The sequence below is a fragment of the Lissotriton helveticus genome, chromosome 2_1, assembly GCF_964261635.1.
Source record: "Lissotriton helveticus chromosome 2_1, aLisHel1.1, whole genome shotgun sequence".
Taxonomy (NCBI): domain Eukaryota; kingdom Metazoa; phylum Chordata; class Amphibia; order Caudata; family Salamandridae; genus Lissotriton; species Lissotriton helveticus.
In genome coordinates, this window is record NC_136059.1 from 194,119,377 (window position 1) to 194,133,073 (window position 13,697).

Genomic DNA, 13,697 nt, shown 5'->3' on the forward strand with positions numbered 1-13,697 from the left:
CGTTTAGATACCACTCTAAGATGGCGCCCAGTTAGTTGTGAACTGTAGTCCGTTTTCAGTTGTGTAATATAGGTAACGGGTAGGGCGCGAGGAAATATTCAGCGGCAACTGCTGTAGTCTAGCGCGAGCACACGGGTGCAGCGGAGGACCGAACAAACGTACACCGTGCTCTTGAAGGCATTAGTAGGTAAGGGAATCGTGTTCTTGCTTCTGAGCGAGCAAAGTAGATAGGCGCTCGGGTACCGAGCAGTAGAGTTGATATCTCTTTTTCACCGCCTCTACAGGTGGCAGTAGGAGCTTGAAGTTACCGTTGTGGAAGGGACAAAGACTAAGAGACAGAGTATTTTCGGGAGGAGGTAAGATACGTTTGGAGGCTTGTTCCTTTTACAGATTTGCTGTAAGCATTGACAGTTCAGTTGATTAAAGTGATCTTTTTACTTAGGTGGCCCCCAGGAGTCCAGCATCTGATACGTAGTGAGTGCTTTTTTCACAGTAGTACCCAACTATCTTCATTCTTCTTTTTTATCACAGCACAGTGGTGTGGAAACGGGTAGATCTTTCATTTTTATTTTTTATTTGTATTTAAACGCGCACATTGTGAATCTTTTGGACGTCTCTGAATGTTGAGTATTTTGGAAAGTAATTACTTAAACTTGTTTAGATTTCAGGCCCCCGAGGAAGAGCTCGAGGAGCTCGAAATGCATCGGGCATGAAGAAGTTCCTTTGGATGTTCATATTATTTTGTTGTATAATAACTTGGAATATATGTATAAAGTGTGTAATGTTTTGAAAATTACAAATAGGAATGTTTCCTAAAAAGATAATGTTGTGAATCATAACAAACACATAATATGTGTAGGAATCTGTTGTGAAACGTGATATTATTTTGAGTTCAAGTAAATAAAACAGTAATGTTCTAAACATTAGAACTACAATCTAATCCTATTGTTCCCACTTTTTTTCACTTCCCCAAAATTCATAAACATGCACTGAGACCACCTGGGAGACCGATCGTGCCCTCCTAGGGTAGTCTCACAGAACATCTATCTATTTTTATTGATCACATCTTATTTGACGTGGTGAAAGAGCTGCCATCATATATAATGGACTAATTATGTCGTATAGAGGAGCTATCATGGCAAGATGAATATAGCATGATTGTGTTAGACATAAAGAGTCTATATACCTCAATAGACCATGAACATGGTTTGCATGCAATATCTCAATTCCGGGCAAAAAGGGCTGTGAGATTTAGCATGCACAATGAAATGTTGTTACAGTTCACAAAATTTTGTTTGAAAAACAATGTTTTTCATTTTTGGGGAGGAATACTTGGGGCAGACATCAGGTACAGCGATGGGCACCTGCTTTGCCCCCAGCTACACAAATTTATTTGTGGGCTGGTGGGAGAAGCAGTTGTCCAGTTCGCCGGAATGTAAGATCTGGAGGTCTAAGGTTATAGCCTGGTATCGCTATATAGATGATTTGTGTATAATCTGGAATGGGTCAGAGGAATCTGCGAAAGAGTTTATCATCTATTTGAATAAGAATACAGTCACCCTAATATTCACTGGAGAAATGAGCAAAAAAACTGTAAATTTTCTAGATCTGCACATTAACGTCATTGAGGGGAAACCATGCATGTCCCTTTATCGTAAGCCCACGGCGGGTAACTCCATTTTACATGCTGCTAGCAGTCACCCCCCACGACTGATAAAGAGTATCTCCTATGGGGAATTCTTACGTATCAAGAGGAACAGTACCAAACAGAGTGACTTAGAGAGAGCAGTAGGGGAAAGCCAGTTAAGGTTTCAAAAGAGAGGATATAACGTAGATTTGCTTGATAGAAGTCTGGATAGAGTGAATAACATCTCTAGAAAAGAACTGCTAAAAAACAAAGGTAAAGGAAGTGACACAAGATGAGAAAATGAAATATACACCGTTGTCTGGGAATGCCAATCATCTCGGGAGGATTCTTAGAAAGAATTGGCACATTCTGAAAACGGATAGTGTGATCGGTCAAGACATACCCGCACTTTAATCGTGTTTTTGCCAACAGGGGCCTAGGGCGATGCAGCACCACTAGTTCGAGCGGGACCCTTGAGTTGGACTATATGCTATTATGACTCCCTCTGCTGGATTTATTTGTTTGAGTATTGTTTCTGTTTAAAACAAAATCAGTGGTGCGATTACCCTATCTGTGTCCAATGCAGGTATTGATTTGCTTTCACTATGGTCTTGCTATACTGAGATGCCGTCCGACCTCAGGGTTGTGGACCGTAAGGCTGTGTATTATGACCTGACCTGATAATTGATCTTCATCTTTTGCCTGCATGTACGCAGATGAGACTGTATCATTTGTTTTTTGACTGAACACCACAATAAAAAATTTTTTTTTTTTTTAAAAGACATACCCGCACAACCACTGATCACCTTTAAAAAGGCCATATCCTTGAAAGACACTCTGGTGCATAGTCATCTGGAAACTTTACTGAAGACAGGGAGGACACTCAAGGAGATGATGGGATTCTACCCCTGCGGCAAGTGTAAAGCGTGTGTAGGTAGTAGGAGAACTCTTACATATGAAACACTGAGGCTCATAAATAATTTTTTGACATGCAATTCTTCCCATCCAGTATATTGTCTAATATGCCCATGTGGGCAGAAGTACATTGAGAGCACCATCCACCCAATGAAAATTCGGATTTTAGAACATATGAGAGCGATTGCCAAAAATGATGCCAATTACCCTGTGGCTAGGCATTTCGCAGAACATCATCAAGGCAATAGGGATCTATTGCTGTTCTATGGATTGGATCAGGTATCCCCAAATGTACCTGGAGGGGACAGAACAAAAAAACTCAGGAGGCTAGAGTCTAGATTTATCATCAACCTGGAGACAAAAAATCCTAAAGGGATGAACAGTGGGGAAGAGTTGACGATACACATAGGAAAATAAGTTTGAGCAGTGTAAGCTCCAGTTTGATGTAAGAATCATTAGGAATTCAGAAATTTTTAGGTTTCATTTAAAAAAGAAAAGGCAACCATGTAACGAATATTAGTGGTGGTACATTGTTCACAATAGAGATGATTAAGCCGATTCAAGGCGGTATTATACCCTCTTTTGGAAGGCTTTGCTGTAGAGAGAGATGGCCGATATACGGCATTATTTGAAAATTAATGTTAGTGCATTAATAAATGATTAGGAGGTCGACAACGAGAGTTGCAGGCACCTGAGCCGGTTTACAGCATTATAGGATCAATTAATAAAGGTTGAACAATGACGATGCATGAATCTGCCAGACGGCAGGACAAATATGATGGATATCCATATGAAAGCTGTAAATAATTGTAAATGTATGAAGTGTAATGTTATTATCTGTTATGTACAGATTTGAACCACTCCAAGATGACGGTGACAAAAAGTCCATCTTCACTTTCATGCCCATGGAAATCACATGATCAGAAAATTATGGTTGTTTATTTAGTATAAAAAAATGCCAGTTTCATGGCTTGCGGCTGCACCGCCGCGACGAAGGCACCCGCCCGAGAGTGCACCCAATCGGTGCAAGTGAGCAGAATATATATATATAACTGCAAATTGATCGAGAGGATATGATTAGATTTATGCCCACTAGGGCAGGACTGTGGTGACCTATGAAGTTCTGTTGCCTACACTGCAACACCGATTTTGCAATAGAGGTTTTTTTCCTTAGAAATGTTGCCTTTGTAACAATTTAGATTTTGGTAGCGCTACGCCCACTTGGGCATTTATAAGATAACCCACAATTCAGTATCTCGATTACAGCGCTCGTCTGTCTACTTGAGTTATATTTAAACAGGCTTGTCTCTTTAAAAAACTTTATTGACACTGTGATGTTGAAAACAAGAATGCACAGAATACGTAAATTGATTTGTAAGGCAATCACTTTTGTTTCTGTTTTCCCTCGGATTTAATATTTGAGTAGAATCAATATGCAGATGAATGAACAATAGAGGCACACTCTGACCATTTAGTGCTATGGTAGTGCTAAAACGAAAAGGAGTCTGTTGTTTTTGTTTATGTTGCACTAAAATCACATGTCACGTTATTTAAACCAATCTAATGCTCACATCTTGGCTCGTGATTAAGGGTTTTCTTCCCGAAACGCGTCAAGTTTTCACTTTGTTGCCATCAGTCAAATAAAACTTATTTGATGCACTTTGGAGTCCGTGCTTGCATACTTCCCTTATGACATAAGGAACCGGAGTGTGAGTGATTTGATATATACATATATATATATATATATATGTTATCCACAATCCTGAACCGATCAGATCTTCATCCCAAAGCAGGTACGGACCACAAAACGCAGAGAATTAAATTATTCTTTATTTAATGCAGATTAAAAGTGCAAGTGCAGTGTCATCTGAAAGCAAGTGCCCAGCCTGACGCGTTTCGACTGCCCAACAGCAGTCTTGATCACATGACATGATATGTTTTTAAATTTTAAAATTTTTATTTCCTAACTGGGATTTAACATAGGGGAACACTACTTTTGCCTATTGTTAACATATATTCAATTACAAATCTACAATACTTTCTAACTTCTAAGTACAACAAAGTAATGTTGTTGAGTTTTTCCAGTTTTTCATTTGTCTTCCTTTTCAGGAAAAGGGAGTCTGGAAAGTTGTCATATCCTTTGCAATTTGGTAATATTGTTCATAACTCCTACTGAACCAGGGCACTCTGGTTATTTTATTTTCAAGTTGTAGCACTTGCTAGAGACAGCTTTAGCAGTTTTGCATCACTTATATACAATGAGATGGGTGAAAGGTCAGCTCTCCTCAGCACTTGCCAAATGTAAGCTTCATTCACATAATATGGACCCAATTACATCCATCAGTTGTTGTAACTGTAATTGATGACATACAACATATTGCCTGTGCATGGGCTTTTGCCATTTCATTGGTACAATATGTGCATTACTCTGTATACAAATCAGCGTGCTATTTTTTTTATGTTTGTGCTCTGCCGCTGAGTTCATCATCTGTCTAGAATTTATCTATAACGTTATTTCATAGTGAAATCTAATGTCCTTTAAAGCACATCTTCTGTCCCATAATTACTGCCAGCACAGCCATAGACTAGGCTCAGGTATTCACTACCAATCAAATTGGCAGGAACTATTCAATTACTGGCAGAAAATGCTCTTGAGCTTCAATTGGTTGGCAAACCTTTTGTCAGAATTGAGATAACTAAGGCAGTTCTTGTTCCTTGTTGGCTATTGGGTCTTAAAGAGACTGCACTGTGGATTTGATTTGGCAAGGGAAATGTGTTACAATTGGTCACTGGTTGTGGTTTTCTGGAGAATGCAAAAGACCCCAGTACAGTGTGAGGCTCCTAAACTGGGTGACTGTGACTCTTTTTCAATATCGCAATGTCTGACTCTAGCGGAAATGAAGGTAATGTTACCTGTTACGGTGGCATGAGTTTGACAGGACTCCTGACTTCCACCCGCAACCGCTTCACAGGTGACCTCCTTGGCAGCGCATCACCAAGTATCTGAGTTATGTCAGAAGGCTTGTGTCCTTAAACCATATGGGTGATAAGAACCTATAACCTAGCTTCAGGCACAAGCCCGAAATGTAGCTATTTAAGGGTTGCTGGGCAGAGCAGTAAAAACATATCCATTCCCCTTGAGTTTTGCACTGTGTGCCCAACAATTGCCACATCCTCTTTCTTAATACAGGGGCCTTTGAGGTGTTCAGCCTGATTTACCTCTGCAGTGGCCAAAATGCCTATTGAAATTTGTGAATGTCCCATGATGTGAATGAGGGACAGTGTGTGCATGTTATACACACATTTTTAATACAATGTGGCTGATCTATGTGACTTTCCGTGCAACAACTTGAATCATCTAGATATGTATGCTCTTTTTATGGCTAGTGGTCTAACCATGTCTAAAATGAAAAGTAAAACATGTAAAGAAATACAATAATTGAGGACACCTTTGTCTGTTACAACAACAAAAAGCTCAGTGTTGATTTCCATACCAAGATATTTTAGCATCTAACCAGGGTTTTGTATGTGTTTTAGGGGAATTCCTCCGTATGATCCTATGGGTGAACACAGGATTCTTGGACCTCCTTTTCATGTGCCACAGTGTATCCCCTTTGCCACCTTCCGGTAAGCAGACTTAATAGTACTTAATAAATAGTAGTACATGCTCTTCCTCATGGTCAGATTTAGATGCAGTGGTGCTGAATAATCTTTTAATTCCTGTAGGAAATTTTGAATTCTGAACCTCTTGGATAGGTTTTCACTATAGAAATACCGTATGCATACATACATACACACATACATACATACATACATACATACATACATACATATATACAAATCAGTAGGTGATTTCTTGCTCCACTATATGGATAAGAAGATAATTTAGCTTATGGACTTCCAGATGTAGTCATTCCTCCACAAATTATAGTAATTTCCAATCTAGCCTAGTTCTAAATCAGGCCCCTAGTGATAATAGGAATAGACTTGAGAGGTGAATCTTAGAAACTGAAAAAGGAGTATTCCTTACTGAAAGCTTGCATCCAACTTTTTGGTGATACGATGATTTTGGGGTGAGAATTTATTTACAAGGAAGAAATGAGAGGGTGTTAGATGATGTGTTGGTGGGACTGGTGAGGTGGAATTGATGGAGTCACATTTATTACACTAAAACTATAATGTTACTTTCTTCATGCTTAGCCTCCAGGGGGCTTATTTATCAAGTAGTTATGTTGCACTTGCACCATGCAATGGGGTGCAGGTGCGATGCAACTACTAAGTGTGTTTATCAAGCCCTAAGTGACTTGATAATTCTGGAGTAACGCTATGCAGTGCAAATAGTTGTGTTGCGTTGCTCTGCCCCAAGGAAGCGTTCCATGGGTAATATATGGTTGTTCCCATACATCACCCATGGATTTTAGTGCATTCCCTGATTTACTATCACTGGCCAAAGTGGCAAGAAACCTAGGGGTTCTCATTGACACATATCTATCCCTTAAACCCCAGATGTTGGCAGTGGTCAGAAATCCATGTTGGATTCTAAGGATGCTAAGGAAATTTCTTACATTTTTGTCAGAAACGGTGGGTCAGGCACTAATCCTATCTAGACATGACTTTGTCAACATACTGTACATTGGTATCCCAGATTACTTCATGCAGAGACTACAAAGGGTACAAAACATAGCAGTCCCCCTTTTGTTCAGCCTCCTGAAACATTCCTCAATCTCCCAGTATCGCAGCAAGCTTCACTGGATTCCTGTTAAGGAAAGAGATATGTTTAAAGCCCTTACAATGGCACACTCCGCATTCTATAAAACTAGTCCAAAATATTTACATGATGGGATGACCCCCACACTACTCTGAAAGACCCATTCGATCAGAGTCAGTGGTCTACTATCCATCCCTTGTACCGCAGGCTAGAAATGGGGCGGATCTTCCTGCTCTGTACTGGAAGCCAAACATTAAATGAATTCCTCTTGCCCCTAAAATGAATTCCAGATAAAAAGTTTTTCCGCAGACAACTGAAACCATATCTATTCAAGGGTTAAAGTGGTTGGAATCCCCCCAGTGGGCTTTTGCCGTAGGTCTGGGACACTCTAATAGTAGCCGAGCGCTTTACAAATCCCATGAATTATGATCCTTTGTTTTTATTGACTAACCTTTACCATTCCCTGTCTCCTTTTTTGTCCCGGCCCTACATCTATTCTTAGTCAAAAAACTCACTATGTTACTGTAACCCCTTCCTGATTCCCTTTCCTGTGCTACCTCCTCATTATATACCGTTCCCCAAACCTAACCTGCCCTTTTCCAGTTCCAGTTCCAGTGTCTATTTTCAGCTGGATAACTATGGCAAAGGAGTGCATGAATATCTATCCTCAATGCCTACCTAACTCAATTTCCTCCATAGTTGCTCTAGAATCAACAGATAGGCCCAAATGACACATACTATGCATTAGCACAATTTTCACAGAAATTACCTAAAGGCCACAAGCTCAAACATATTCCAAGCAATCCCTGACTATCCCTAACTCCTCCTATAATCTTGTGAGATCACCATCCTCAAGAAAGCTTTGAAACATTGAATAAATAAGGACAATATTAAATTTTTGCATCATACTTTTTCTAAAAAAGCAGCTACCTTGCTATAAATATAAGAATCAGTTCCAAAAATATAGGTACGTATTGTCTCATGGCCTATCCTTTTGTCTATATGTGTGTGTGTGTAAATGTGTGTATCATTTCCCACACTTACGATTTCCACTCAGTTTTATTTTTCCATTTTGTTCCTTTAAAGAATATTTAAAGCCTTATGTTATGAATGATAATCATCACACAGATCTCACAGTCCCAAGCTGCAGACATTAAAAGTAGACTGGAGAATACCAGTCTTATAAGCTCAAGGTCACTTCGAGTAGCTGCATCGTCTGGCTCGCTGCCGTTCGTGCTGATTTTTAAGCACGGAACATGTTCCTTGCGCTAAATTGCAGTGCAAGCAGCACAGCGTGCATATTTCTGCCCGTTGATATTTCTGCCCATTGGCAGAACTCCGCAGAATCTTGCTGTCCTTTTTTCATAACTCCACGGAATTCCGCACAGTAAAATTCTGTGAGTTCCGCTCGCCCCTTCTCATAACACAGGGGCACTAACCCCATAATCCTAGCCTGTGTGTTATCTGTAGATCTGTGAGGTACCATGTGGTGATTTGCATGTAATCGGGATATATATATATATATATATATATATATATATATATATATATATATATATATATATATATATATATACACTGAAAAAACCATAGGTTTTACACCAGTTATAGTTAGCTGGAAGTTTTACTCGCATAAAACCATTGAAATTCCCACGTTATAGTTAGTTGGACTCACTATAACTTGCGCGTGCAATGCACTGCTGATGACGTCACATATTACATCACTCATGACATGGTCAGTGACATCACTCATGACATCACTGATGACACTATCCAGTGAATGTGTCTTTCCGAGAAATAAATATGTGTTATATATGAATATGTAAAAGTTGATGGAAGAATAAATGTTTAAATAAGTGTTTACATGGATGTTTTAAAAAAAAAAAATTGATTGGTTAACTGGTTTATTAAGTGTATCTTAGGCAATACATATATTAGTGAGTAATGTTTAAATATTTAAATATAAGGATTAGTGTTTCACTTTGTATATAAGTGGCTGCATGGGTTGGTGAGTAGCTACATGTGTATGTATATGGGTTATTGGATGTTTGTTTTAATATCAGTATGAGTGTCTATATGGTTTGGTGGGGGTATTACTTAGCACATAGATGCATGAATGACTGACTCTCTGTTTGTATGTGTTTTGAAGACAGTATATGTGCAGGACTGTATGGGTGGATGAGTGTGTATATGTGTATGTTAGTGAGTGAATGACTGTCTCACTAGTGTCTTTATCAGTAACTACATATGTTTTAATCTAGTATATGTGAATATTGATGTATATAAGTGAGTATATGTGAGAGTAAGAGATTGTAAGAGTTCCTGTTTAAATAAGTATGTGTTTCTATAGGTGATTGTTTAAGAGAATAAATATGTGTAAATTTCCTTAGAAGGAAGGTGGTAGTGTGTGTATAGCTCTATATGCAAATAAATGGATGTTCAATAGTTTATTTGCATGTGTGAGTATGTGTGTGAGTAACTTTTGGATGACTGTCGGTGTGTAACAGGATGTATAGGTGTATCACTACATATGATGAGTGAGTATATGTATGAGTGACTATATAGAACTGTTTGCGAATGAGTGGATGTGTATATAGATGTTGGAATTACTGAATTGGTTGTTGTAACTGATATGGGTATCTCCATTTTTTTGAAAATTTTAGTTTCTATTTTTGAATATGTGTTTCAAGGGTTACATTACAGTGAAAGGAGGTCTGTCACTCTGTCACAAGGATGGTGTCATCAGTGATGTCATGAGTGATGTCACTGACCATGTCATGAGTGATGTAATATGTGACGTCATCAGCAGTGCATTGCATGCGCAAGTTATAGTGAGTCCAACTAACTATAACGTGGGAATTTCAATGGTTTTATGCGAGTAAAACTTCCAGCTAACTATAACTGGTGTAAAACCTATGGTTTTTTCAGTGAATTTAATAGGTTTTTTAAATGCTAATCAATGTTCCCTCAAATTTTTTTCCTCTGTGTGCGTCAGTGTAAGGTCTCTGTGCGCTGCACCCAAGTTTATGTGCACCAGGAACCAGACCACGCGCGTGGTTGAAGCATCTAAAGAAAGGGGCGCGGCCATCTTATTTTTTTAATATCAGTAACCTTCTGAGCATCTGACAGAAAGGTAGACCCTTTAGGAATATCAAGTATATCTTCAATTCTGAACCATAAATCCAACACCATGAAGCCGTTCATATATCATAATCCGATTTTCAGCAGAGACTGCAAATGTTTTGTATATAAAGCTTATCCATCCTTATTATATGTTCTTATCAGACTGTACATGGTAGACATTCATAAAAGCCAGGCATTCCAATCTAATGGGTAAGACCGACGAGCAACAGCGCACCATAGGGGACTTTTTGAAAGGTGGAAAGGAACTGCCTAGACCATTTCATCCACTTTACAAACACCACTTTAAACTACAGTGTCTCTAGTAATCACGGAAATTATTAAAAGTCACACCTAGCAATCTGAAACCATAGCAGCTGTGCAAGTCGTACTTTTGGACTTGATCCATGTTTTTAGGTCTTGCCTAGCATTGCAGTGCAAAGGGGTGCTCGCTTTCCGATGCATGCTCTATCAGGGTATTTTTTAGACGTGTTGTGGAAGCCCCGCCCATATTTTTCATTGGCTGGGGTCATCGTCCATGGTAAATACTGGCTTCCGATTGATAATGAGGTTTCTTAGTCCCTCCTTGTTACCGCCCTGTGTCCTTTTGGGACCGCCCATGAGGACTGGATCGTTTACTGGTGGCGTTATACTGTCTTCTTCAATTAGTCTGTAAGCACTTTTTTTATTTGCGCAATGGTGACAGCTTGTTTAGGTCGCACCTGAGCCAGTGCTTCTCTTTTTAGTGTACTGTTCCCGACCCCCCTCCCATTGTCCGTGTTCCTTTTGTTCCCGCCCCCTCCCACTGTCCCTTGTCTCGCAGCTCGTGGGCCATGGACGTGATTTTGGAGACTGTTGGTCACAGCCCTCCCTGCTCTGCAATAGATTGCAGTGCCTTCTGCAGCACCGTGATGTTATGCTCCTGCGCCTCCAGATGCACTCACCCAGCCCCTGCAGTGCATCCCCACCAGCTCGCCTTGCCCTGACGAGGCCGCCATGTCCGGCCCCAGTGGGCTCCTGGCCCCTCGCCTGCCCTTCTCAGTTATCCCGACCCCTGCAGCTCACATCTGTGCAGATCTCACAGCGCAGGCGGCTGTAAGGCTCTGGGGCGCTTCCCTCGGCTGCCTCTGGTGGCTCCGGTGGGAGGGAGGCCTCCTCCAAGCTGGTGTCCTCTACTTGTGTTTATCTCGGGTGCTCCGCTTTGCTTAACCACGGCACCTGCATTTGTAGGTATAAAATACTTCAGCACAAAAGCTCCGTCCGTAGGGTGTTCTCCACAAATCCCTGCTAAAGCTGTGCCTTTTTTTGTTTCTGTTCCTCCCTATGTTTTTGTTCCACCTTATTATTAGTGCTTTAAATGCTAATGCACTTAAAAGAACGGAATGAGATATCCTTCACGCATGCCCTCAAATACCCATCAGCAAACTTTCTATCAGGCCCTTTTTTCTTTCACGTAAATCAGACATGGTTAGGGAACAAGCTGCTGGTGCAAAAGTGGTTCATATAACACGGTTAATATTGACGCAAACTCAAACATGATAACAGAAAAAATAACCAATTTTTTTTTACAGATAATGCTGCTCATTCATTCCATGTGTATATGGGGGAGTGGAGAATCGGTCCAGTCACAAAGTAACAAAAGCATTAATTTTCAATCACATGCAGACATGTGATGGTCCGTTTTCAGTCACTGCGCGTGAAAAATGCCCTTTAGTCCCATGAAATCACAGACTAATAAGCAGAAATGCGCTGAAAAGTGTGTGTGCCGGGAAGCTGTCTCAGTTCGGGCTGACACACACACAAGAGGGGGGGGAGCTGAAGCCCATGAGCCCAATGGGCGTTGCGCACCTAGTGCTTAGCATAGTGTGCCGCCCGACTGGAATTTTGCAATTTCTGTAATTGTATCAAGATATATGATACAAAAAGTAACATCATACCTACAACAAGTCAGGACTATTGGCTTTGTCAATGGTTGTTAGTTGCATAAGATAAATGAACAGCAACTATGGCTTGTATATAATATTGATAACGTTTCCATTTAAAGCCCTGGTGACACCACGACGATGTTGCTGCTCCTGAGTTTCAAAGGATTTCCCTTCCCCTATAACGCGTAAAAAAACGGACCGACTTTGCCAGGGCACAAAACAGAGCCCAACAGAGGGGATGAGGTGTGTGTGTAGGAGTAAGATAAATAATTAAGAAAAACAAAATGAGTGAAGAAGCAAAGGAAGGGAACAGAGGGTAAGTGAAGTAAAGAATAGGGATTGAAAGAAGTTGAATATGAGAGGGGAAATAGGGAAATTGGAGTAAACATGGAGAATAAGAATAAGTGAGGGAAGCAGAATAAAGACACAGGAGTGAGGTTGGTTGAGAAAATATTAGTAAGCTTAAAGCAAAGGTTGATGACAAACTACATTTTTTTAGTCATACTTACCATATAATAAATGAAACTTTAATTATTTCTTTTTACTGCACTTTGTATCTGTGAAAGAGAGAAGAAAAAATAACTTATAGTTAGTAAAATGTGTATTTTAAATTAAAATATACAAATGAAGAGGTAAAAAATCATAACAGTGTATCTAGAAATAAAGTAAGAGTGAAGGACACAGAAAGGGAAATAAAGTAAGGTAGAAGGATAAAAAGAGAAAAAAAGAAATAGAATGAGAGTAAATTACTAAAAGTAAGGCATATAGATTCACTGACAGAGAGGAAGAGAAGAACAGAGAAATGAACTGAAGGTAAGAAAGATACTAAAACAATGTGACTTAGCAAAACTAAATCAGGAAACAGTAGTAAGTAAAAAGATAATGACTGAGACGGAAAAGATTAACACAAGTGAACATAACACAAGGAGAGTGAGGCACTCAGGACATAGAAGTAGTGAACGAAAAATAGAGAGAAAAGGTCAAAAGTAAGGAGCAAAAAAAGATAAGCGAGGGAGAGTGGGTGATTTATAGTGATAGAGTGCGATAATACTGCTGAGTGAGTAAACAGGAATTACTAAAAGAGCAAAGGAGGAAAATACGGAAAAGGGAAGTAAAGCAGAGAGACTGAAAGCTGAAAACGTATGCAAGGGAGAGAGGGGATGCAGACAGTTGAAATGAGAATGAGGGCTTGTCAAAGAAGTGGAGTAAAGGAACGGGGGTTACAGAGAGTGAGAGAAAGACATAAGTGAGTAAAAAGAGCTGAAAGAGGATGGAAAAAGGAAAGTGAGTGTCAGAGAATGGGAATACAATTTAATTTACACAATCCAAAGTATAGAATAACTTGTACAACATGTTACATAGTTTATTTTTGCTGTTCTCAGAATATATTGAATTTCACTTA

The 13,697-nt window shown here is 39.7% G+C and overlaps 1 protein-coding gene across 6 annotated transcripts in view; it reads left to right on the forward strand.

The window, feature by feature from the left end:
- The window catches only part of LOC144819281 (uncharacterized), a 752,536-nt gene that overhangs the window by 526,343 nt on the left and 212,496 nt on the right, over positions 1-13,697 (forward strand). For all 6 annotated transcript variants that reach the window (XR_013607256.1, XR_013607258.1, XR_013607259.1 and 3 more), the window contains one exon: positions 6,080-6,169. Coding sequence is in view for 2 of the 6 variants with exons in the window: in XM_078677246.1 (XP_078533372.1) it covers positions 6,080-6,169 (90 nt within the window). In the remaining 4 variants the exon portion in view is untranslated. The remainder of the gene's footprint in view (positions 1-6,079; positions 6,170-13,697) is intronic.